Genomic DNA, 27,816 nt, shown 5'->3' with positions numbered 1-27,816 from the left:
GGCACATTTGAAGCTGCTGTAAAATGCCATTTAAGCTTGCAGAGAGACTGATCAACGATACAGTTCAAATACGTCAATTATTATTGACAATTAGCATACAGGTTGGATTGGCGGTATGGTTGTTCTGGGCAAGAACCAGCCTAGCATGGATAAGAGCAGGGAGAGCAGCAATAACCCTCCTTAGGGGAAACAGAACAGAACCAAGATGAATGTATTGCAGATATCATTAATCCAAGATTTTAAAGTACAACATGATTCGAGAATTTATTCTGATTGGGGGAATGCCAAATCCTGACTGACGAGAGGAGGAGCTGGGGATGGAGGAGGGAAATAGCTCCTGGGAACGCAATAGCTGCTGATAATACTGAAGGAGCTTATATATGTATATAGTGATAGGTGTCGTATTCCTATAGGTAGACGTGTATCAGCTGATGCGAACTTGACCAATGTGACCTGCCAGAACTGATGCTATGCTTAATTTATAGCGCTATGGTATACCCTACTTTATAAATCCCACATGTAGAATTTTTCCCTGGACCCTTGAATTCAACCAATAGATTTCCACTTACCGTTTGTAAAATCACTGTAATGTACAGCCTCTTGTCGCTTGTTGCTTTTTTAAACCTTTAAGGAAGCTATAATACCACAGTCATAAGTCATAACACATTTCTCATACACAAAGTCAGTAAAAAAAAAACAGATCACACCAATGTTTTGTTCATTTTCTGTATTTTTATTGTCATAACTGTTAAGGGCATTTATAATCCGTATCATACCAACAGGAGAAAAAATGCGTACATCTATGTGACCTTTTAAATACATTTACAGCAGCTGAGGGAATCAAGGAAAAAGGCAGGTAAGGCTCAGGGGGGCCGAGAAAACACAGAAGCCTACGAATGACAGCTGTTCTAGAGGAAAAGGGGCAGGGGAGAACCACAAATGACGAGGAAAAAATATACTGGTGTACTGTGTTCAAACAAATGCAAGCACAGTGAGTATCCTTTTTAAAGTTTTGTTTTGTGTTTCTTTTTCCACATCCTAAGAAAGAAAACTAAGCATCCAAGCAGGAATCAGCAGACGAACACAGGGCCTAAATCACCAACAACTTCCCGAGGAGCTGCTCCCTACGTTTAAGAATAAAATGAGGGCCGCAGAACCACCCATATCTTACTCGGGCGAGTCCGTTCCCATCTCGACTCTGAAAGATGGTGGTACTGTATGTGGTTGACACTTCAAGACAGCAGATTGAGCAGATCTTACATGATTCATGTATAACCGGAGCCCTCGATTGTATTTGCGTAATGTAATACTGTAATATAAGCGTTTTGTGTAAAGGTGCAGTCACATTTAATGTTGCTCGGCGAAATCTAGTCATTTCAACAGGATTCTGCGTGTTTGGGAGTTTAGCATGACGCCGAAGATTTTGCTCAAGTTGTAGTTGTTCACGGTGAATTCACCGTGCTGACAGTGACTTCTGAAAGTGACTTCTTCAATATCGCCCACGTGACAAATCTGCTTGAACTGTGCACCGACAAAGATCCACGGAAGCAACGGGTTCGTAACGGTCATCTGAAACAATGTACAAACTAAACATTGTTGCTAGTGTCTACAAAACATGATGTGTTGATTTTATTCGATGTTTCAGCAAATAACTTACTAAAATCCCTTGAAATAGAAAATAGCCTCTTTTGTGTACTAGAATACATGCTCGTCATACTATCTAGTTTTTTTTTTTTGTTTTTTTTTAAATGCAATAGTACAGGAATAACTTATCGAAGGAGTAATCGATTCTTTTTTTCAATTGAGCATGAGATGTCGAGACAAAGAGCTGGTATACTTATAAATATATTCCCTTATAGTGTATATTGTGTTTGATCGTATGTGACTCGCAGTTGAGATGTTTTAGAGTCCATGCACTGAATGGGCAAAAGAACACGTGCAGAATGGTACCGTCGCGTGTATAAAAAATTCTGTTCGACGACTTTTACGCAACACACCTGACACTGACCCTAAACCAGCAGTTGAGGCCACTGTTTACGCAACACACCTGACACTGACCCATAACCAGCAGTTGAGGCCACTGTCTGTACACAATCATAAAAAGTCACATGTAACATGGGTAATAAAAAGCACTGGTCTCTAGCTCTAACAAGTCGTTATTCATTAAAATTGACCAAAATAAAACAAAAAACAGATAAAATGCTTATTTTTTTCAGATGGGAAGTGAAATCTGTAGTCTTCATTAAATACCGTAGGGAGGAAGGGTCAACCGTGACACCAATGAAGGGGACTATTGTAGATTGAGTGGAGGGAATTTGATTGAACAGAGACATTTCGGATTCACAAGCCTTGTTTGGCCAGGGCAGCGGTCACATCATCGGCCAGCGTGGCCAGCTGTGGAGACTCCAGCATGTTGATGCTCCCGGACGAGGACATGTGGCTGTGCCGATGAGGAGAGGTGCCGCCTGACAGCCCGAGCGCCTCGATCACAATCTCTGCCCCGTGATCCACACGTGCTTTGGCTGCGTCTCGGAACAACAGCTTATGGCTTTCGATCTGAGAAAGCAGGAAATAGGAAGTCGGTGACGGTCGCTTTGCTCGTCCTCATGTATGATGTGGGACGGATAAGTAAAAACAGTTGTGTTTGTGCACTCACCTGTACGTGGCCTCCTCCAGGCGTATGGTGGGCATTGTCCAGTGAGCCTACCTTTGCATGGGCTTTTTCTCTGAAGTCCAGCTTCACGCTCTCAATGCGCACATGACCACCTCCTGAGAGTCATAAAAAAGAAATGCAATTAATTTCTCATTTCTCTGCTGGTGAAATCTTAAAATAATTTTTTTTGCACAGAACAAAAAAAAAAAACACAAAAAAAAACAGGAATAAAATCTAAAGATTTACTCTACTGATAAAGTTTTATTTTTAAATCTCTTATGCTAACCAAAGCTGAATTTATTTGATCAAAATACAGTAAAACTATAATATTGTGAAATATTATTACAATTAAAAGTTTTCTATTTGAAGATATTTTAAAATGTAATTTATTGCTATGATGGCAAAGCTGGATTTTCAGGATTTTCAGTCTTCAGTGTCACATGATCCTTCAGAAATCATTCTAATTTCCTGCTCAAGAAACATTTCTTATTATTGTCAATGTTGAATACAGATGTGCTGCTTAATATTTTTGGTGGTTTCGTTAATGAATGGAAAAAGAACTCCATTTATTTCTAATATAAATCTTTTGTAACATTATAAACGTCTTTAATGTCAATTTTGATCAATTTCATGCATTGAATAAAAGTATTTATAAAATAAAACAAAAACATTGACCCCAAAATTTTCAACAGTACTGAACGTATAGGCCTATTAAATCTAACAAAATATGAACATTTATAAAATCTCTGCTCTTTAAAATACAGATGTGATCACTGTTAACTGTTAATTATTGGAAAGAGTTAGCAAGATTCTTACAGCATAAAATTTTGCCTTTTGTATATAAGGATAATTTGAAATGGCAGAATCCTTTTAAATGGGTCTGGCAAAAGAGGAGATTAAAATATAACCACTAGATGGCGCTGTTATATCATCAAATAGCCTAGCTCAGGCGTTGCATGCTTTAAACACAATCTGTATCATGACATTGCAAATTTCCAATCTGTGGCTAAAATTTCCAGAATTCATTAGCATGCTCACCTGGCCTGTGGCGGATGTTGTCCAATGATCCACACTTGGAGGTCACATGACTAAGATCAATCTTCTTAGATTGAATGTGAACCTGTAAGAAACACCAGATGTTGAGTACAAAAAAATAAACCACAAATGGGATAATAAAGGCAAGGAGTCACTCCCGTTCACTCCATGAATCTGCAACATAAAAAAAATTAAAAATACTTTGCCTAAAAAGTAGCAATAATCGATAAGTTCAACTAAGTCCACAACTAAACGCATGTTAGCTGAGCTGCAAATCTGCAAAAACTGATCAATATGCTGAAGATGTCACAACATTAAGAAATCCAACAACTGCAAATGAATATCACAAATACACCATCAGATCACTGAATCAGATGATAGACTTACAGATGTTTAGAAGTAGAAAGTAAATATTGGGTTGGGTAGATTCTGGTGTAGCTACTGGTGTACTGAATCATGAAATACTTAAAAGGAGATTTTGACCTTTTGTCCTATACAAATAAGAGAAATGTAGCTAATTGTTATATTATAGTGCTCAATTACCGCATTAAAGTAATGTTCCAGAAAGTTAAGGGATATTCCAACCTTAACTAAACAGACAGCATAAGTAATATTTTGTGGGAATCAAACCAATGACCTTAGCGTTGCTAGCGCCATGCTCTACACAGTGTGGTCATTATAGCTTTGTTGTAATAGTCACTCACAATGACTGACCGCTGCTGCTGCTGCAAGGGGCAGAAAAAGCAAATCTGATTGAAGTACAGACTCAGCACATACCAGCTCTGACATTTAGAAAACACTGGTCAAGACATTTTAGCAGGCAATATACACAATCAGAAAGAACAGAGAGACCAAAAACTAGTGAGCTGACTTCTTAAGCAGCTTTTTAGGCATAATTATGCAGCCTTTAAGATAATTTCTTTTGATCAAATTGTGAGACAGCATTGCATTTATCCTTAGCAGTGAAAGCAATGGCATAAATGTATTACAACAAGCTTAGTAAAAAGAATCTGGATGGCAGACAAAGTGAGAGAAATGTCAATTATTAATATAAATCATTTAATACTTAAAATTATTACTAAAAATACTCAATTTAGTATTTTACACAATATTTCTGTATGCTGGGTATTTATATTATTTATCACAACATTTAGTGTAGCAACAAGTTAACAGCAAATTACTGAAATCAATTATGAGACAAATTTACTGTGTGCTTCACATGACCTTTTTACACTAACTAGCATTCAAACGTTTGTGGTCAGTTAGATTATTTATTTTATTATGTTGGCTTGACAAATCGTTTAAAAAAAGTATTCTCTATAGCATGAATATGGGTAGTATCAGAGCCCGTCTACGGAGAGCCTGGCCACTCCCTATTAAGTCCTATTGTACCGAATTTTGGTTATAGTTCCACAAGAGTTCCACTGGGGGGCGATCGCCCATGAGTGCAAAATGAATGGGAGTCTATGGAGCTAGACGGCTAAATTTGTCTCTTTCACCCGATTGCCGTTGAGAATCTCAGATTTGATTGTAGGTTTTGCAAGTTCAACATGGGTTATAGGTCGAGTAGGCTACTTATGTCCTTTCGATTTCTTACAGGTTGAGTTGTTGTTGCCCATAACACGCTAGCATTCTGCTAATGAACGCTGATTGGTCAGTGAAGGACTGATTACGACCAGAGATACCGCTTGATGGCATCGTGGCATCCGAAGCGGGACCAGAAACAAACAAAACAAAAACTCTTCTAGCATGTGTATTTACCTGTGTCAGCTGTGCCTCGAGAGAAAAGGAAGTGCAGAGCGCGAAAGCACCAAAGTGACTGAAGGATTGTATCTCTGACGTCATTGACATTTTAAAAGACTTTTTAAAGCAAATAAGTGACTCTAAAAAATCTAACACCCAGCAATGTGTAATTTCTTTGCATCTCCTTTCGAATACAACATTCAAATTACTAGACAAAAAAAGATATCCTGAGAAAAGTGGATTTTGAGTGGTATAGCGCCATAGACCTCCATTCATTCTGCACTCATCCTGTGAGCGCCCTCATATGGAACCAGAGTGGAACTGCAACCAGTTCAGAAACCGGAAGTTTACTGATAGTGGAACTTCTCCCCTTATTAGACATTCTCTGGTAGTATGAATGAGATTCAGATATTCTACATCCGCCATGTTGTTACTGTCACGTGACCCACCAGCGTCAGTTTCAGCATCAGCGTCAATCGCTTCACTTCCATTCATAAATCCCCTCCAGTGGCCTAACGGAATAGTAAAGTGTCCATCGAATGCTCACTTCAGAATCTCGCCGGAAGTAGTAGGTCATCCGGGGACTGCTGTTTTTCGAATATTATGTATTTGGACATAGGCTACTACTGTTTTGACGTAGCCTACTGTTTTTAGCATACTATATAGTAGGGAGCTGTTCAATTTCAAACACAGCAATAGAGTATTTAAGATGTTTATCTCTAGCAAAGCTTAATGTCTATCCAAGGACAACTTAATATTCAACAATATTTTTGACCTGACTGTACTGACTCTGTTGTATAAGAACTGAACTGAGCTGGACGATGACATTATTGTTGTTGTTTTTTTTTTTTTTGCAGAACTGCTTTATAAATTGAACTGAATCAACACTAATCTGCCTTCAGCTGAACAACAGCCGAAATGGATAATTTTCCTGTTATCACTGTAAATCTGCTTTGAAACAATCTGTATTGTATAAAGCGTCAAATAAAGGTGACTTGACTTGACAAAATGTTAAAACATGCTAGCAATGTGCTAATCATTCTAGCAATATGCTAAAACATGTTAGCAATGTGTTAAATCATGCTAGCTACATGCTACTCATGTTAACATGTTATTAACATGCTAATCAGGCTAACAACATGCTCATACATGCTAGGAACATGTTAAATTATACTAACTTCAAAATACAGCTATTTGAAATCTTTTCAGTTACTTTATTTTACATTATTTACAGAGAAATAACACATTTCAGCTTGCAGGCCTTCTTCAGTGTTATTGTGTTGATTCATGCTAACAACATGTTAATCAGGCTAGCAACATGTTAAAACATGCTAGCAAACATGAGAACAATGTTTTAAATCACGTGAACATGCTAAATTGTTTCAGCAACATGCTAAATTGTTTTAGCAACATGTTAATCATGCTAGCAACATGATAGAAAAATGTTAATCATGCTAACAACATACTAAAACTTGGTAACAACATAACAAATCATGTTAGCAACATGTTAAAACATGCTAGCAAAATGCTTAATCATGTTAGAAACATGTTAGAAAAACAGGTGAATCATGCTAACAAAATATTAAAACACTAGCAGCATGTTACATCAATGCTAGCAACATGTTAAACCGTGTTAGAAACATGTTAACAACATGCTAATCATGCTAACAACACGCTAATATATGTTAGACACATGTTATCAAAATGCTAATCATGTTATCAAAATGCTAAAACATGCTAGCAACATTAAATAATGCTAACAGCATGTTAATTCATGTTAACAACATGAATGCAACATGTTAATGATAACATGTTAAAACGTTAAATTATGCTAATCATGCTATCAACATGTTAAAAAATGCTTGCAATGTGTTCAATAATGCTAGCAACATGTGCGTCCCAATTTGCGTACTTGTGCACTATTCTATGATGTTTTTTAGTATAAATAGTGCGAGTAGTGTGTTCACTGAAAATTCCACATAGAAAAAGTACACTTTAAATACCCAGATGATGCAGTTAATTAATGGAAAAAACAAAGTGTGGGACGTTGTGCACTTCATGCACGACTGTCACAGCTTTAATTACGTAGCGGAGGATGAAGGGCTTTCTGACTGCGACAGTGAATAACTAAATAACCATATAAAATGTATACACTACACGGATGAGTACGTGCATAAGTACATAGTGATAGTGCATAAGTGCATAGTGTATAGTGCGTCATTTGGGATGTAGGCTAATCGTATTTCATGTTTGTTTTTGTTTTTTGTTTTGTTTTGTAAACAACATGCTAATCATGCTAACAGCATGCTAAAATATGATAACAATGTGCTAAATCATGCTAGCAACATGTTAATTCATGCTAGCAATGTGCCAATTATCCTACTAATGTGCTAAAACTAGTACTATAAATACTGTTAAAATTGGACTTTCTCTGAGTAAAACCTTCAAACTTCAAGCTTTTCAAAGTAATTTTAAACTTTCAGACCTGGCTTTATCAAGCCAACATCAAAGTTTGTCATCAAATTTTACTAATCTAATTACTATTTTTATTCAGCCAGGATGCAAATTTATCAAAGTAAAAACATTTATATTTCAAAAGATTTCTATTTCAGATAAAAGCTGTTCTTTTAAACTTTATATTCATTAAAGAATCCTGAATAAAAATGTATCACAGTGTCCACAAAAATATTAAGCAGCCCAGCTGTTTTCAACAAAAATAAAAAATTTACTGTATTTTTGATCAAATAAATGCAGCCATGGTGAACATTAGAGACTTCTTTCAAAAAATGAAATACTCTTAAAGACTCCAACTTAAAATGTACTGTATATAACACACTAAGCCACTGCCTTTGTGGAGCACTCCAAATAAGTCACTTATGAGGTTCCATTTCAGTTAGGATGCTCCCTGGTTTTGGATCAGAACCTAAAAAGTAAGTATAATAGAGGAGACCTTGAAACCTAAAGAAGAGAAGAATAAAAATGTTGACAGCAACTACTCCATGATACAGACTGTTGATCAAAACTGTTTCAGGATGAAAATAACCATATAAATTACCACCATTTTTCTCAAACAGAGAAATTAAATATATAGAAAAGGAGAGTGATGCTTCGTCTTATTTTTAAACGACTTCCATACAGTAAACACACAAGTGTTGATGGGTCAACATCGAAACACCTGCATTACAGTTTACAAATATATACATGTAGGGTGTATATATTTTCACATGATGGACAACAAGAAGGGACTTCAGTTTTGCATTTTAGAGCCACGTGTGAAAATATATCTGATGTGTGTGTGTATTCAAGGTTGTCTGCATCTATATGATGTTTGCTTCTGCCATGGAAAGCATTTTGTCCTACTGAGCATCCAGTGCAGTAGAAATGTAAATGTAAACAGTAGGGGTGATGAAATGAATCGTTGCATCAAATGCAGTAATAGACCATAATCAATTATAGCCTACTGACTTTTCTCTGACGTCATTCGTCACATACAGTACGCGCTTCTCGCACTAGCGTAAAATGGTGGAGGGAGGCGAAACACAAAAGTGAGTAATAAAAAATGCACCCACTATTTTAAAATGTACAGCGTGTGAGCTTGAGTGTGTGTGTGCGTGCGAGGCTGCGAACGTGTGTGTGTGTGTGTGTGTGTGTGTGTGTGTGTGTGTGGCGAGTCGAGTGCGAGTGTGTGTGCGCTTTTAGTATTTACTAGTGTTTGTTCTAAATGGTCCTGTCGTCTGCTGTGTTCAGACTTAAGTTGTGTTTGATGTTTGCTACATTGCTGTATTCATTGACGAAAATGTAGGCATGTGCAGTAATATTGAAAAGTGAGGATGCAACGCAACGAGATATCGAATCGAACTGAATCGTGAAACAAGTGACGATTCACACCCCTAGTAAATGGTCAAAAACCGTGGAGGTCTGTTGGCTTTAGAAGAGAAGGAGAGAGAGACATAGGGAGAGATGGAGCAGTACATACATTGCCTCCACGGGGCGAATGCCTCAGATTATCCTTGGATCCGCACTTTGACTGTACGTGACTGAAGTCCAGCTTCTTGTTTAAAATTTGAATCTAGAAAAATACAAAGATATGTGGCTCTTTTAATGAAGATGGAAACACACACCCACATACATGCACACGCGCATTCAGACAACTGGTAGCCGTGCACTGGTGAGACGGGTCAGTAAGAGAGGTAAGATAACAACCCATAAAGATGAACTTGACCCATCTCTTGGTGCTCACAGCACCTGCAGCCAAAAATCAAATGGGCAATTCCCAGTCATCAAAAGAGAAGCGTTGACAAAGCAACAAAGTTGAGTTGAGGTCAACTTTATGCTAATGTGCAGCAAGTATAACACAATGTGGCTAGTGGGGAGCAATGCATGTCTACAAGCAACCATCAGTGCAGAAACGTGTTGATTTAATCACTGTCAGTGTGAACGCCCCTTAAGGGTTAAACTGCAAATGTACTCATTGTTGACACCGTTTCCAACAGTTAGACACTTATTTTATGCTAATAAAATGCTGAAGGTCTCTCCATTTAGTGAAGCCATCACACTTAAGGGCTGAATAAATGAACATGGAAGTAGTTCCAGATAAACATTACAAATTTAATTAGCTGTTACATGTAAAACTCTTGCTCTCATGCTAACGCCTGCAAATGTCAACTTCACTTCCTGTTGGGGTCCTTATTTGCAAAACTTTCAAGAATCCCCAAGAGATCGCCCTATTAAACTTGGATATTGTGAGTCACTCTGCAGGACTCATTGACCTGTGACAAAAGAGTATAATAATAGAATTTTAAAAATACTAGTAGGCTATAATTAAACATAAAATAATGGTATTTTACTTTTAATATTATTACATAATATAACATAATAAAGATACAATGTGTGTGTGTGTGTGTGTGTATATATATATATATATATATATATATATATATACATTTGCGTATTATATTATCTTGGTTACATATACGTATAATATTATATTATCTTTTACATATTTAAATAATTACATATTATGATATCTTTATGATGTTATTTTATTTTGTATTATTATTTTATTTGTCTTTTATAATTTTTATTCTATTTATTATTTTATTTTATTGGTTATGAATTTACATATGTTATATATAATGCATATTTATATTACATATTATGCTACAGTAAATACTTATTGGATATACTGCATATACACAAACTAATAAGCTAATTATCAAATTAAAGAATAATGAAAATCTAAGTGGATTTGCATCATTAAATTATTGCATAGTGAAAGAAAATAAGGAGAATATTGGGGATTTTAATAAAAGATGCCCCTCTCCAATTAGTTGTAAGAACAAGAAATACCTCAGAGGCCAATGAAAATGAATCAGTCAGTGCAACATTATATGTCTATAAAGGCTAAATGTACTTTAGTCCATCAAACACCAGACTCATGCGATGACACCTGACTGCTGTAGTCAATGTATAGTGACAGTTTCACACATCACCTGATGCACAATCCATTTAGCTGTTATCGCAGTGGAACAGAGACTTCAACAATGCACTCACCACCAGGCTGTTGGCTCTTGTAGTAGCATGCTTTTAACTGGCATCAGCTGTTTTCTAAGACAGTGTTAATTTATTAGGGAATAGGGATTTGAACCTGAGCTGGTTCAGAAAGCAGGACACAGTGAACAACTGTAGTCAATGTTACTGAAATCTCTTGCACACATACTGTAGCAGTCTGTAAACCCGAATGAAGTGCACAAAACACCGACGCAGAGGGGGTGATGGAGAACAATGCACAGATGATGACCCTTCAGGGAGAGAGACAGCTGGAGCCGGAGCCAGAGCCAGAGTCTGTGTTTGGTCTCGAGACATACATGAGTCATGAAAGTTCTTAACTTTACATACACTCTTCAAGCTATGACAAAGTCAAATGTGGTGAGGTCAACTCTGAGTGATGAAAAGTGCCATGAAACATACATAAACGCAACACACACACACACACACACACACACAAAGAATGTTAAATGGGTCACATGAGTAGTCAGATTTTTGCTTAATCTCATCTCAATCGTGTTTTGAGATCATTTTACATGAAAACATACAGTAACTTTCAGAAGTCAAAAGTTCCACCAAAGTTATGCAAAGGGCTTCTTTTTTTTCTTTTTTTTACTAAGCTGCAAACAATTGCTCGTTTTGAACATCCATTTAAGCGATAAAGTTTTCAAAGAAGTCTTAAATGTCCAGCAGCACAAAAAACTCCACTATGGAGATGGACTTCATACGGGAGGACATTTCTTAAAGATTAGATGATACGATCTAAATGGGAATGTTACTCTGCAGGATTCACAAACTGGTGACAAAATAGTATAACAAAAGCAAGGTTTTTCTTTACATTTTAACATAATACTGTGTGTAAATTCATGACCAGTCAAAAAAAATAAAAATCTTTTGAGGACAGTAAAAATATTTGTATTAAAAAACAGCAAAAATTATGTTTTCTTAAACATTTCTTAAACAATAAGTATTAAAGGCACAGCAGCACATATGGAAAATGTATTTCTACAGGTCAGAAAGACGGTGAAATATGATCATGAAGAACTAAATTATGACTTAAGATGACATAAGACCTTAGGATTTAAGAAATGAGGTATGATACAATTTCTACATTTATCAAAATCTTATATACTGTATAAATTATCATCATTAATTACATAAAAAATGATGTTTTAATAAAAGGAGAAAAAAAAACACTGACTTTGTGGGGGGGGGATAAAAATAAAATAGGTATGATTCTCAGTATTTATTATTATTATATTTTTTATAGTATATTATTAAATTATAAATTAAATTATAAAGTAAACATCACTATTAATTATATTTGTAAAGTAAAACCATTTAGATTTGAACAGACAAGTATCTACATAACTTAGCTTTAGAGCTGATGTATCTTTGCAGCTTTTAGACGAATATTAATCCAATGAAATGTTCTAACATTAAATATGCACATGCTTTCCGAGTTTTCCAGGTTCTGGGTTTTCAGACTGTCCCAGTCTGCTTCAGTGGCCCTCAGTAGACATATTATGTCATTAAGGCACAGACAGGCGCAGCACTCTTATCCAGTCACACCCTTGGGCAAACACAGACTGGCAGTGGCCGCCACATGCCCGCTCACTCAACCTTGAGAGACTGTGGCTCATGTCACTGTCTCTTAGACCTGTTCTGTGAGTGACTATGCTGGGGAGACACCCACTGTCATCCAGGGGTGAGGGAGCATTTGGGCCCAGACAGATTCAGGCCGTGGCATAGGTTATACAACACACCCTCCTTAGGGTGTCCTGAGTGTCCTTAAATTAACTCCAATGCCATTTTCAAGTTCACTAAATGATTCATAAAGTAAAGTCTTAAATGGCTCACAAAGTAAAGTGACTGTAAAGTCACTGTAAAGTCTACAGGGCTCACAAAGACTAGTGATGAACTTAGAAAGTGACAATGATTTAATTGCTACTTTTCACTATTATCAGTCATTGCTTAAAAGGCGAAACAATCTACATTTCTGTTGTATTTCATTATTATATTATTATATAAGTTAAGATTATTTTCATCAAAAACAGTCCAAAAATGTTGTTTTATCTATTCACTCTCTGGACCTTAAGAGTTCATTAATTTGTAATAAAATTAACTTTTTTTTGCTACTGTACTTTTAACTTTTAAAGGCAATATGAAATCAAATCTTATACTGTATTTAGTAAACATAATTTCTAGTCATATATATATTTTTTTATCAAGATTTTTACTGTTTTGATAAAAAAGAAACTCCACTAACATTATAAATGGACTTCATTGGGATAAAACATTTTAAAATGTAATAAAAAAAATAAACATATAACCTCTATAGGAATGTTATCAAAATAATTCTTAAAATGATTTTAAAAAAATCCAATCCAATCATTTCCTGATCAAGCCCCGTCCAACATTTAATATTATTTCAAATGTAATCAACAACTGATCTTGTCCTGATTAAAAACTTTACATTATGTCTCACACATCGTTTTCTCAAGAATTGAAATCTAACACATTGTCTCATAGACAAACAATTACTCCAATGCCCTTACTTTTAGTTTATCACTGCAGTCTCCCACCCCAATAACCTCCCAATCTCCCCCTCCTCCGGCTGACGAGATCATTTTCTCTGCACTGTTGCACTCTGCCACGAGCCAGACATAAACATGTCACTCCAGCACGCAGCCTACACCCTGCTCATTACAGCGAGTGTGCATGAAATGACCGAAAAACACAAGGGGTGTTTACATCAAGAGCCGTCCCCATCGTCCCAAATGAACTCTATTCATCCTAGTAAACAAACCTCATACAAGACCAGAGTGTCCTAGACATAGGAGGAAAACAACCTTGGCGCATGGGTGTATAAGCATTCATGTGTGTATCCTTGAAGTTTCTATAATCCCAAAATGCAACCTAAGGCTATCTAGCATACAATCAAATAATTCCAAAAGTGTTCTGTATTAGAACAGTCTCTCCAGCATTTCTATATGATAGAGAGTTAGAAAAAGTAGATAGTCAGACAAATAACTTATTCTTTAGTACTGGGGCAAAACCTGATGGTATAAAATTTAATATTTTTACATTTAAATATACATGTACTTATATAACATAACTTTATATTGTTTTTCTTTATAAAATTACTTATGCAATTAATTTAATCAACTGACAGCGCAAATATTCATTTAATGCAGAATAGCACAGTTATGGTCTAATGACAGGTTCTACATCCTTATGATCATCTCAAAGTGCAAATGTTGCCATTTAAAATGATATAATAAATAAATAATATGAGGTACATTTTTGGAACATGATTTGCTCCATGTCATAAGAACAAGTGCTATATTACCTTCCAGTCAGGCAAAGAACCAGTCAATCCAAGACGAGTGAAATGGCCTAACAGCTATTATGTGCAGCCATTAGCATGCACACAGTGAATTGATACATGCGAATGAGTGCGAAACACAGTAAAGCACACTTTAAATGACAGTGTGCACACAGGGAAAAAATAATCGACCCTGAAGGAGCATAAAAACAGCAAGAAAGACGGATGGGGAGGGGAACAAAGAGTGGATAGTTGGCTATTAGCCTTAGTTGGGGTGAAATCAAGATGAATTGGGATTATTTGGACTTGCCTGGCCCCCCTTGGGCTGGTACTTGATGTTGTCAATGGAACCGATCTTGGATCTGACGTTCTTGAGGTCAGGCAGCGGCTGGTTAAGGACGCGCAGCTGTTTGGGTGTAGTCGCCGGGGATTTTGGAGGTGTGCGGATGATGGCCACTTTCTTCTCCTGTGACAGCAGGCTGAGGGATTTGGGGGTGCCAGGAGTACGGGGGGTTCCCGGAGTACGGCAAGAGTAGCTGGGAGGGGTACCAGGGGTGATGGCCATGGACCCGGGGGTGCGGGGTGTGGAGGTGCCACTGCGGGCCGAGCGGGACCGAGCAGACTCTGTGCCTACAGTGGAAACAGAACTTAATTAGCAGTTTAAATGCTAGGATTTAGGAAGTGCAACATCAGCAAATGTATGTGAAATTTTTCTCACATAAATATTACAGTGCAGTCTTAAGTCCACTAGTGAAAATGCTCCTATTCAGCTTTTCCCTAACTTAATACAACAGATATGATACTGAGACCTGTTCTTAGAGAATGTATGTTTAATATAGGTACAGTACGTTTTATTTTCAAATTAACAATTTTATTCAGCAAGGGTACATAAAACTAATTCAAAATGTCAGTTCTATAAAGTTCTATTTCAAATAAATGCTGTTCTTCTGAAATTTCATCAAAGTATCCTGAAAAAAGTATCATGGTTTCCACAAAAATATTAAGCAGCACAACTGTTTTTAACATTAATAATATAAAGCAATGTTTCTTGAGCTGCAAATAAACATATTAGAATAACTTCTGAAGGATCATTCCTTTTCCAATTCCAATCAGGCAACTGTATTAATATGTCCCACTTACTGTTTTTACTGTATTTTTGATCAAGTAAATTAGGTTTTCACTTGATTAGTGTCAATAAGCCATTTAAAATCAAGGGAAAGCTGAGTTTATGAAAACAAGTCTTAATATCTTATGCAATGTTGCTTCTCATGTACATTTTTAGATCTTCTTACAGTGAAAGTAAAATAATACTAGTTTAGAAGTCATTTCTTTGCATAGTGGACTTTTTCAGACTTTTGGACCCCACATGACGACGACAATGATAGATAATAAATCTTACTATTGATTTTTAAAAGGCATTATGTATCAAAAAAATATTTAATGGACTTTAAATGCCACAAACACATAACGGAAAAGTGTACTCACATGCATAACTGAAAAAAAAGTACAAATGAAAAAAAAAATCCCTGTGTAAAACAGTGCCTATGAAAATTATTCACTGTTACAGCTCCACTTCTGTAACAAAATGTGCTATTGGGATGAATAACTTTTAATGGCACTGAATTTTGATGGTGACTGTATCCTTGCACAGGACAGCAGGTATGAAGGACTGACAATAAACAGGGTGAAACAGTAGGGATGATACTCTATACCTGTCATACTATGAGACCTGCCTGTCCTGCGCTCTGCTTTGACTTCAGTACGGAATGCTACAGGAGCAGGGGAAGAAAGGGTGTGAGTGTATGTATGAGTTAAAGAAAGTCTGTAGATCCTGAAGCAGAGAAGATGTGTCTAAAATAGATCCAAATGTCTCCGAAAAACTTTGAGCAAGCAATTCAGATTCTTCAGGCAACAGCAGTACTTTATTCATCAATTCTTGCAGTGCATACTGGCTTTTTGTGAAATAAAAACCATGCAATACTAAGAAAATGTCTTGTATTCATTCTGATTGTAGTAAGCAATCTGTATAATCAAAATAAGTGATAATTAAGTCTGATCAATATCAAATATCATTATATATGAGGGTTGTATGTGTATTAAAGAAATAAAGTTGCATATTGCTCATCTGCAGGTTATTTTTACTGTTATATGCCACATTACTGTGGCTTTAGAAGTCTTGTGTTAGATGTCTGGATGTGCATTAAATAACTGGGTTTGCTTAAACAAAAAAAAACAATTATGTGTTGTCATCAGCTTATTATGAATTAAATTATTATAACAACATTGCTTAACAGATCATTGAAACCGCAGAACTACCCAATATCCTCATTAGAATCTGCAAGTCTAAAGAACCTAGAAGAGTGGTTGCTTGTTTTGCATTGTCATGGTAATTTGTCTCATACCATTAAAGCAAAAGGGGGAATAGGGAAGGAAACTGAGAAACATTGATTCCAACCGCGATGCCTCTTACATGTGGGCCTGCGTGGTGCTGTGGACCCAGAACTGGTAATGGAAGTGGAACTCTCCTCGTGCTCAGCCATGTGTGAGCGACGGGTTAGTATGGATGCTGGCCGTGGCAGGGATGACCTCTTCTCTGGGCTCCGAGAACCACCATCCTGAGGACAGAATCATTAATCCTGTTGGAATCATTGGGAACTTAAAACAATAGTGCATCCAAAACAAAAGGTTAACAAATTCTAGGATGCCGTTTTCTCTGGAAAGTTAGTGTCTAATATTGTGCAGAAGCAAATAGTCATTTGAACCATCTCGCTCCCTGCTTACCTTTACAACATATATATTTAGCGATACTTGTGGGCCCGCTGAAGAAGGACGGGGCTCATAAAGATCTGCCTCGACCAACGGGCTCCTTTTATTGGAGGAGCTGGCGGAGTTCGGCCGGGCCGGCAACAAAGCCTCTGCCCGAATTTTAGAGGTAGGGATCTTTGTTAGTGTTGTGGGATTGGAGGTCTATGATGAGAGGAACACGGACAGATGAGTGATTCATGCACGGTGAAAATGAAACCAAAAACATGAAATAAAATTCAGCATGAAAGAATGTTTACACAAACGAAATGAGCAACATCTGACCACACATTTGGCAAAAACAAGGGCATTAAATTCTGGGCAGAATGCATAACCACTCGGGCAATAAAAAATGAGCAAGCACAAAAAAAAAAAGAGAAGAAAACGTGTTGAGTTTCTCTGAATGTAGTGTTAGTACATGGGCCATTAAACTGCTTGAGGGGACACAATGTATCACTTTAAGGTTAAAGGAAACAAGGAGGAAAAGTCATGCAAACTTGTAAAACAAACAATGCAGAAATGAGATGTGATGTACAGACAATACAAAGAGTGGAAACCAAGGGACTGCGTACAGAGGCTCAAAATGCAGCTCTGTCACATTCTATTAGCTCTGTTTAAAAGCAGTGTGCACTATTCATAATTTAATCTAGAATACTTATTAAATTCCATATATAGTATGTATATGAACAAACTACAAAATTACAAACAAACTACAAAATTAAAAAGAAGACCTTTGGTATGTTTGTGTAAAAACCCTATTATATTTATGAGTACTTGAGCGGATCCCTAGTATACAGACTTGACTATTTATCGACAATCTGTTAAGCGAATTTTACGCTTGAATTGGGGACATTATATTTGTATAAAATTGAAATCTGATATGGTTCTTACAGACACCCGATCTCTGGAGTGCCTGGCCACACTGAAGGGCAGTCGACCATCTGCAGACACTGCATAGAGAAAGAGAGAAAAAGAGAAACTGAGAATGATAAAGAGAAATATTGTTTCCAAGACCTTAGAGATATATATCCTCTCTAATGAAAATAAAACGTATTGAACATTACACACAAGCAAACACACTGCAAATGTAATCTTGTATTCAAAAGCAGCCACATATACATCAAATTTTTAAAAGCCTTTTTATACTTATTTTATTATTTATCATAGAGCTGAAGTGTGTAATGTCACAGGTTTGATTGATCAAACAGATAGTGCTGCCCTAAACTCACGCCATTGGTTGAGTCAATGTTGTGGTGTGGGCTGGTCAACTACTAGATTAATTTCCTGAAAGCGCCACAGAACCAAAGTATTTAACTTTTCAAGCAAATCAACCAACAAATGGCTTACTTGTAGTTCTCTCTGAAAATTAACTGAGATTTATTTTTTAAATGCTCAAGCCAAAGTATTTCCAATTGGGCTATTTAGGATCAAATATGAAATGGATTGTTACTCACAACTGAATATTCTGTAGCTACTGGAAAGCTCTGCTCTGAAACAACTTGGCACAGCTTAACAGAGAATTTGAAAATGAACTGTATTATGTAAGAGGCTTTTCAGTAAAGTCTAATTGGGGGATTGCAGCAATGTATCAGATGTCTACCATGAATTCAAGCACAATTCTCAGAAAGATAACAGTGGAACTTCATTATGGCACAGTAAGTTCCTTTCCTCCAGAGAGATGGAGGCCATTTCTTTTAACCAAGCGCCCAGAACTCACTCAAACCACCAGTTGCCTGGAGACCAATGCAATTGGTCCCTGAATGTTGTATACAACAGAATAGAAACATTACAAAATGAGAGGAAATAGTGATTACTGTATGCTTCACCTCATATATTTAAAATCGAACACAATTAAGTCAGAAGGACATCCTTTAAAATTAACCCCAAGACAAACACGCACAACATTCAATAAGCAGCATCGCTTTGAAAAGAAAACAAAGTGTGAACAAGCATGTAAAACTGAGAGAACACATGCAGACAACAAAATGAAAGGTCATACTATAAGAAAATGAAAACATTATAAAACAAAACAATTGAATAAAACACCAGTGAGCCTCATTACAAACACTGCATGAACATAAAACTTATGTAACTAAAACAATCTGTTATATAAAATACATGAAAAGAAAAACAAATAAAACAATAGACAAGCATCACTCTTAAAACAACATGCCAATGCCCATGTTTGCCAGCCACATTGCAAAACAGCTCCTTGTGACAGAGATCACCTGTGGGTTTCCGTTTAACACACGCGTGATGTTGAGTAGGTCTAGGGTGCCTTACGGTAGCCTTTAAAACACTCTTCCGGGAAGGAGAGCACGTCTGAATATCAGATTTTTTTGTGAGCTCAGCCTTCTTAATCAGAGCTACAAGAGGGAGACAAAGAATCAAGGACAGTCACAGCAGCAGTACGATTCAGGACAATAGGAGATACAGTCACTCCCCTTAAAATATCAATTCATCTTTTATTGAAAGAATAATTTAACATAGATGTCATGGGGTGGGGTAAAAGAAAATATGATTGGTTGAAGCATGATAAATTAATTTATTTTAATAAAAATGTAATTCATGAAAATGTAACAAAAGATTGCTTGCACTTTTTAAGTAAAAAAAATAAAATAAATCTTAATACAAAATTTTACATTTGATACATGACATCTATCCAAAGTGGAAATAAACATAAAGATTTAAGTATTTAATTTGTTTAAATAAAATAAAATAAAATTAAATTAAATTAAAAAACATGTGGAGGGCTAATGCCCATCATAATGGAAAAAAAATAAATACAGGATATACATAATAAACAATGTCACTCCAGCAACAAAAACCTTTTTTCTTCTTTAGCTCATCTTTCTGGATGGGTACCGGCTCCTTGCGAATAGGTTTACGTTCAGGGGTGGTGATTCGTCCTTTTGCCCTGCCACCTTTAGCCCTCTGTTTGACTGGTTTCTCTGCGGGTGGTTTCTTGACAGGGCTCATCACTCTGGGTAGAGGCTCAATTTTCTCCGTAGCCATACTCTTATCATCATCTACAGAGTACATGAAGTGAAACAGGCAAGCTACTCTTATACCAGGGTGTAAACATGCATTTACTTGAAATTCAACATGGCTCTCACAGAAATAATAAAATGACAAATTGTATTGCTATATACTGGCAAGCCAGCTAATTTACGCTCTCACAGAAATAATACAATTACAAATTGTATTGCTGTATATTGGCAAGCCAGCTAATTTATGACCGTTTCAAACTACCTAAAAATATAGACAGCAAGTTAACAATTCTGAAAGATTCTGTCATTTGCTGAGCAAATTTTAATGCAAAACAGATATTAAAATCACACCTTGAGTGTCCACCCAGGAGCTGTCTAAGATGGAGTCATCAATGGTAGTTTCATCTTTGTAGTCGTCGTAGCTTTGAGTTGGGGCCTCACTCTCTGGCACTTCTATCTCTTTGGCTGGACATACAGAAGGCTCAATAGGCTCTGGAACATCTACAACTTCCTCTAATCTGGGAGCCTCCATCTCTACTTCCTGTGCCATTTCCACGGACTCCTCCTCCTCTTCCTCCTCTTGGAGGAGCTTTGGATGTTCTTCTTCAGAGGGAGCTGAGAAACGTACACTGTGTCCAGAGACTTCGCTCTCATCGATGGTCTGCACCACCGTGATAAAATCATCTTCCACTGTCACTATTGACTCAATTGCAGCTCGAGACTCAACAGTGTCTTCTGCAGCTTTGGCCCCATCCAAGACTTCCTCATCTTCCACTTCTTCTTTCTCAACCTCTTTAACCTCCCCTTTGTCGACCACAACCTCAATTGGCTCAGTTTTATCTACCACTGGCTTCTCATCCAAGTTTAGAGCTGGCTTTGGTTCTGGCATAACCTCTTCAGGCTCCTTAGCAAGCTCTACCTCTTCCTCTTCCTCTACTTCTTGTGTCATTGTGGTGTCAACCGAACCCTCATCTGTCTTTGAAGGAGCTGGCTGAGGTTTCTCCTCAGCAACTTTCTCTTTGAGGGGCTCCACTGAGTCTTTCTGTTTTACCTCCTGCTCAGAAGGTCTTTCCTCTCTAAAATATTTCTCAAAAGACCCAACTGGAGATAATCTATTAGGATCTGTTTTGAGAGCCTCTTTCTTACCTGGTGATCTAGGTTTTTCAAACTCGCCAACATGCATTTTCTCCTCATCAGTAGCACTTTCTACAGAAGATGCTGGAGATGGTCTGGTGGGCCGAGCAATTCTGTCCTTTGCAGCTCCAGTGAGCTGGTACGCATCCTCTGCATCCACCTCCTCATAAGCTTCCTGGTGCACAAGGTCTGGTTTATTCTTCACCTTCTCCCTGAGTTCCTGGAGTTCCCGTTCCTCCTCTACACTCAGAGGCCGGTCCTCCATCTCCAATTTGCGAATTTGCCTCTCATAGGCAGCTATTTCAGCTTCGGTTTCAGCTGCAAGATTAGTACCTACATCAAAATCAGGCTTTGGTTCCTCAAGAGTAACCGTCACTTTCGGTGTAATAAATGTTTCAGCTTGTTTGTCTAACTGTCCTTTCTCATTGTCAGGTAAAGTTGGACTCTTGATTTCTTCCAAGGGTTCAGTCTTTAAAAGATCAGACTCATCTTGCTTAGACTCTGTAGAAGGTTTTCCAGAAGGTGCACTTTCATTTTCAAAGGAATCTTCACTCCTTGATTTTTCTTTTGCTGGTTCTGCCTGTGGTGTAACAACCTCTGTTGCTTTCAGATCTTCAGTCGATAGACACTCCTGTTTTCCAAATGCATCAAGACCAGTTTCTTTCTCCTCTGATATCACTGTGTTGAAGATTTGAGGAGAACATTCCATTGGACTGTGCACATCTGCAGGGGATGGCATGGGGCCAGAGTATTCACTAAAGACACAATATCCTTGCTCCTCCAGCTGCATTTCTCTCTTTGTAGCCATCTGGCCCTGGTCACCTTTGAACAAATGCGCTAAAGAATCACTCACCATAGAAGACATGTCCATTGGGACAGACTTCCTCCTCATAATATCTGGTTCTGCGTTGTCAGACGTCAACCTTGACCGGGTACCTGCCAGGTCCAGCATTTCAGGCAGGTCTGGGGCCATGACGGTGCCATTTTTGTAACAGCATTTGGCTTGGACAGGTGATTCTGGAGACTCTGTCTGTGGACTTGTCTTTACATCAGTGATTGTTGCTTGGGGAGGTGAAGATGATGGAGTTGTGACAGAGGCAGTTGTCTCCAAGATCAGTGGTGGAAACTGAGGGATATTCTCCACTGAGGGAGTTGTGACAGGAAGATAATCGGCAGATTCGTCAAGGCTCCCACTAGTATGAGACATGATGTCGGTGGCCAATGGAGAGAAGTTTCTAGGACTTCCTTGGGCATCACCATGATTCACTGCCCCAATGGTGATATTCAAAGAGTAACTTCGTTGATCTAGAGCCAGTTTTCCAGGAGACAGTCTGCAGTCATCTCTTCTCTCTGCTGGTGAAGTGGTAAGTAGTGTGTCTGCGCTACTTTTTGGAAGATCTGGCTGGACTTCCAAAGAGTGTGTTTGAGCCAAAGTGCTGTAGCTGATTTCGGGAAGTGGCAGGTTACCAATAGAGTCCTTTTCTTCTTCTGATGTAGTACTCAGCTCATAATACCCTTCTCCTTGAGACCCAGCGGCATCCGTCTTAATTGTAGTGGTCTCAAAATAAGCAGACATGCCAGATTTGTCCTTCATGTCCCCCTCTGTTGCTGTTTTTTCCATTTGTTTGTCTTGAATCTGCCCTGGTTTGACCTCATGGATATTGCTGGAGTCACCTGCTTCGGTTGAAGGCTGTTTCACAGCACCACTTTGTACAACAGGCTTTTCAGTTGGATCTTTGGCATGACCCTGGTAACTTGGAGGCACTTCAAAATCCTCCATGGGGCATGTTCGAGCAAAGGGGCTTTCTGGCATATCTGTGTCTCTGGTAAGGCTCTGGTAAGATGGGAGTTCATCATCTAGATGCATTGCAGAATCAGTGAAGTCCATGCCAATGGGATCTGTCCTCTCGCTTTCTGGCCGCTCTGCTTCCATCTTCACAGCTGAAAGCAAATCTCAAGTAGTCTGCATTGTATTGCATTATTAATAATTCAAAGTACAAGTTTGCCAGGCCAACCACCACACAGACAGCCAAAGCTCTTGGTAAAATGAACTTCCATTTTCAAATAGCAGCAGCCGATGATACACACATACCAATTCAGTGATGGAGTGATGGCATGGATATGACAGGATCAGCATGCAGACCCAGAACATTTAATGTTGCGTGGATGAGGTCCAGAAAATGAGGATGAAATATCCAAGGAGGTGGTCCAAACACGATACTGACGTCAGTACACCAGCAGCAAGATGGAATAGCTGATCTTAAAACTTCTGCCAAATACATATTCAGAGATTATGGAAAATGCACTGTGGGGCTGATTTTCAGAAGATTATTTCAGAAATATTGGTGAAATCTAAAAGACAACAATGTGCAAGGTACTGTTTAATGAGGCTCATTTTAAGCACTAAATGGGTATAAATTACACTTATACATGTGGCTGACTGTAATTGTCTTAAAATACCTCTCATGAAATAATACATTGTTTTTTATTATTCAAAAATTGTTCTACATTTTCTATTATGTTAACCATGTGAAATGACAATGACCATGTGAAGAAAAAAAGCAAAATGAAAATTAACAAATAAAATTTGAATCAACAAGCTTGGCTTTTCAAATGCCTTTGAAAATAAAGCATAACACAATATCACAATATCACAAAAACAGGATTCTCATAGAATCCCACTTGTAAAAACAGGTGTTTTGTTGGCGCATGCAGCAAAAATCACCCACAAACTGGCAATGTAGCTGGCAAATAAAAATTAACTGAGCAATGGAAAACAATGAGAGAGGTCGACCTGGCAGCAGTAGCGTCAATAGAGAAATAAGCAGAAAGTTCAGAAAAAGCTTTATCAGATAGCTAGCAGATGGTAGCTGCTCTGGGAAAAGCAATTTAGTAGAAAGACATTGACAGACAAACACACAGCTCTGGCCACAGAAGCTGGTCACCATCAAGCCTGTGTTGCCTTGCAGCATCAGCAGATAGAGGAGATATTTGAGCCATCCACCCACATTCCCTTAGAAAGCTCTCACGATGCTTTCGCTTAGCTTTTTTTTGTGAAGGGAGAGAGAAACATGCAGGTTGTGAGAAGGATGGACACACCTTCCGCAAGGCTTTCTTGCCCCCCTGCCTCCTCAGATCTCCCATTAGGGGCTTCGTCAGCAGCAGTAGCTGCCTGCGTGTGAACCTCAGCCTCGGCCTGCAGGCCAGGCAGAGCCTGGGCCTCGCCTATGACCTCTGCCCGCTCTAGGAGCTCAGATGGGGGTTCCTGCTCAGGCTCCTCCCCACTCCACTGCTCCTCCTCATCCTCCTCTTCCTCTAGAGCTGCTGCTGTTGCTGCGGCTTCGGAAGTCTCCTCCTCTTCCTCCTCCGCAGCTGAGAGACTCTCTATGGTCTCCTCTTCTTCATAAAGAGGGAGACAAGTGGAAACATCAAGACTATAGACAACACAGACTTGGGTTACTTAAAAGGTGGGACACTTTCAGCTCTATCAGTTATGCCATGACTTTTGCTGTATGTATAGGTGTTTTCTCTGACCTTGAGAATAAGTGGTAGCAGATAAAATAAGAAGATGAATATGCAATCTAATTCTGCACATAATGTTTTAGAATTGTATATATTAACAATTTAATGTGACACTGTTTTGTGATGGAAAATCAGATAAGATTCTTTTCTCACAATTTCAAAGAACCATTTTTAATTACAGTATGTATTTGACTAAAAAATCAGTTCTGATCACTCCGCTTGTCTGTGTTTGCAGTGTTTCAGACAGGCTGTGCTTTGCTCTGTAACATGCATCAGTTGATTTTACTTTGGCCAGATTGGAATTACACTCCAGTAAAAAGAGACACAATACTGGTCATATTGTGTATAAAATGATTTTCTTTTTTACAGCCAATAATATAATGGTGATATTCAGCAGATAATCTATCTTGTAATATTGCTTAAATCAGTTTTTCATCCAATAATCAATGGGGGTTCCCTACAGGCTAAAAAAAAAAAAAAAAAAATCACTAAATTATTCATTTAAAAATATGTACCTCATTATCAATGCTCATTTCAAAAGTTTATGACAAATACTCTATATCAGCTCCTTCATTTGTTCAATTTCATTCTTGAACATGAAACATTACTTGCACACAACACACTAGCACACAGCGCTGTGTGCATCTGCATTGTCTCTCACAACTGAGACCCAACAAAACCCACAGCACCATAATAATGCCGGCCAGGGAGCTATTGAGATGTCAGAATGAATGTGAAACCGGAGATGCAGAATTTTTGCTCAGAACAAAGCTTATGATGTAGTTCAGAGAGAGAGAGAGAGAGAGAGAGAGAGAGAGAGAGAGAGAGAGAGAGAGAGAGAGAGAGAGAGAGAGAGAGAGAGAGAGAGATAAGAAACTGCAACAGTCTCTGCTGGGAGCCAGGCTAGATATGGCAACTCAGACCATACCAGGTCACATCTCAGCAGGATGCTGCAGTGGAAGGAGAGAAAAAAGAGAGGGTATAGGAAAGAGGTGGGGGGGACAAATTGGCAGCAACTCAATGTCAAATGTAGAAAGTTCTAAGGGATTTAATGATTCTAATTCCACTTAATGCATTATTTTAGTTCTTTTGAGGAAGCAACACAACCTTAAACTCAAACTCAAAAAAGTGTTATTATTGTTAACTAAAGCTAAAAATATTTATTAAAATAAAATACATTAATATAAAAATATGTGTATTAAATTATAAGATTAATTATTTCAACTTAAAAAACTAGAAATGTTGCCTTCACAACTAACTGAAATACATTAAAGTATTAAAGGTACTAAACTTAAAACTGATATAAACTAAAATGAAAGCTAAATAATAATACAAATTTCTAAAGCATGTAAAAAAAAACAATTTTAAATTAATGAATAAAAATAATAGCTAATTCAAAATTGGTAAAGTGTTTATTAATTTGAATTCGCTTTAAAAATATAAAAGTTCATTCAAATGAATAAATACTATAATAGTATATAAATAATACTAAAACAACACTGCTTTAACTACATGTTGTCATATGAGTCAGTTATCTCACAAACAATAGGCTACACATTACTCAACAGTTCTCAGTTAATTTCGAATTGGACATGAATAAGAACTTTTGACCAATTCATTAAAAAGATTTGCTTTCGTTTAAAGATTTTAAAAAGACTGCTCTGGTTGCAATAGAGTGTGTGTTATCAGTTTATTGTCTTGAGTTATTTTGCAAACAGTCTTTCTTTTATACAATTTGATTCAGATTGCAAGCTCGCAGCTTATAAAACAAAGCAATGTAGCTGTTTAGAAACCATGAAAAACAGCTGAAAAACCTTTGGTTGCAGTATTGTCTAAGTTCTTGGTTTCCAAAAAAAGGTGTCATGAATTGAGAAATCAAAAATTCCTTGATCTTTTAACATATGCGGTCATTGTACTATATATATATATAAAAAAAGCTTTTATTGAATCCAAGCTCAGAAAACGTCTCGTTTGGAATTTTGTCACATTATGACGTAATAGTGCGGCGAAAGACCCACCTCTGTAGAATCAAATCAACGCCTACTTCTACATCATCACGTCTTTGGCCCCGCCCACTGGCAGGTTAGTGAGATGAGAAGAGATCACTGGACTAAAATAACCTTTCCTATCAAAGGATCCTAATTCTAGGAAAGTGGTTATTTATTTTCAACTATGTGAATGTCTCAGCATTATTTCATATCCAAGATGTTAGTCAATAACTGCAGTGGGCGATTACACTGAGTGAAGTCTCACAGTAGACACGCCCCTTCCAACAGAGCTTTCAAATCAGAGGGCTAAAATCAGGGTAGAAAATGGTCTTTTATTCTATATTATGACCATTTTTTATGTAAAAATCATACTAACATTAGTAAGTGCACCCCAGGAAACATTTTAAAATAATAAATAAAAAAAATCAGTTCATGGCTCCTTTAAATTGTAAACACAACCCTCACTGAGTCATTTTGGCGCTGAAAGCGATTACCCCTTCTTCACTGATGCAATAAGGTCAGAGATGCTTGTGTGTGTGGGCCACCATGTGAAGAGCTGAAAGTCATCCTGTGATCTACAGCATGTGTACATCAGCAGGTTGGAGAAATGTGAGGGGCCTGTTGAGACGCATGGGTACGTTTTTGGGCCTGATGAGGGACAATCAAAAGTACAAATGGACAGACTGGCTAACATACGGGCGGACAGATGCGGAGACAAGAAGACGGCAAACAGGCAAAGGAGAAAATGTGCACAGCATGCACAAATGTCCTGCTGATGCTGCAAGTCATTTGGATTTCATTTTCAGAGTCAGTGATTTCCCTCCTTTAACTGAGCACTACATGCATAGCAGCAGGGATTTTGCCTAAAAACACAAACGTTCGTGCCTTGGTACTGCACGGCACAAAAGTTGCAGAAAATCCAAATGACTTGCAATGAACAAGGTACAAAAACAGATACCACCCCCACACGACACGCTTCGGTCAGAGTGGGCACGACACAACAGAGACAAAAGACAGGAAGAGGCGGACCAGAAAGAGAGAGCGAAAAGCAAGAGAGAGAGAGAGGTGTTGATG

General features: G+C 37.7%; 1 protein-coding gene across 19 annotated transcripts in view; it reads right to left on the bottom strand.

Annotated features, from left to right (window-relative positions):
- Positions 1–712: 712 nt before the first annotated feature.
- Positions 713–27,816, bottom strand: part of map2 (microtubule-associated protein 2) — a 112,752-nt gene continuing 85,648 nt past the window's right edge. For 4 of the 19 annotated variants that reach the window (XM_084122065.1, XM_084122066.1, XM_084122080.1 and 1 more), the window contains 14 exons: positions 24,332–24,631; positions 20,450–23,173; positions 19,937–20,137; positions 19,337–19,474; positions 18,000–18,058; positions 17,088–17,273; positions 16,777–16,921; positions 16,019–16,075; positions 14,617–14,936; positions 9,408–9,500; positions 4,393–4,413; positions 3,692–3,773; positions 2,657–2,769; positions 713–2,556 (listed from right to left, as the gene is read on the bottom strand). In XM_084122065.1, coding sequence (XP_083978191.1) covers positions 2,341–2,556; positions 2,657–2,769; positions 3,692–3,773; positions 4,393–4,413; positions 9,408–9,500; positions 14,617–14,936; positions 16,019–16,075; positions 16,777–16,921; positions 17,088–17,273; positions 18,000–18,058; positions 19,337–19,474; positions 19,937–20,137; positions 20,450–23,173; positions 24,332–24,631 — 4,655 coding nt within the window. In that variant the 3' untranslated portion in view covers positions 713–2,340. Of the gene's footprint in view, positions 2,557–2,656; positions 2,770–3,691; positions 3,774–4,392; positions 4,414–9,407; positions 9,501–14,616; positions 14,937–16,018; positions 16,076–16,776; positions 16,922–17,087; positions 17,274–17,999; positions 18,059–19,336; positions 19,475–19,936; positions 20,138–20,449; positions 23,174–23,324; positions 23,431–24,331; positions 24,632–27,816 lie in introns of those variants that run through there. The other 15 variants (XM_084122076.1, XM_084122067.1, XM_084122071.1 and 12 more) reach the window with 12 other exon arrangements.

This window comes from Abramis brama (genome assembly GCF_963993115.1).
Source record: "Abramis brama genome assembly, chromosome: 8".
In the NCBI taxonomy this organism is placed as follows: Eukaryota; Metazoa; Chordata; class Actinopteri; order Cypriniformes; family Leuciscidae; genus Abramis; species Abramis brama.
Note: the sequence above shows the minus strand (reverse complement) of the source record. Positions and strands in the feature narration are given on the sequence as shown.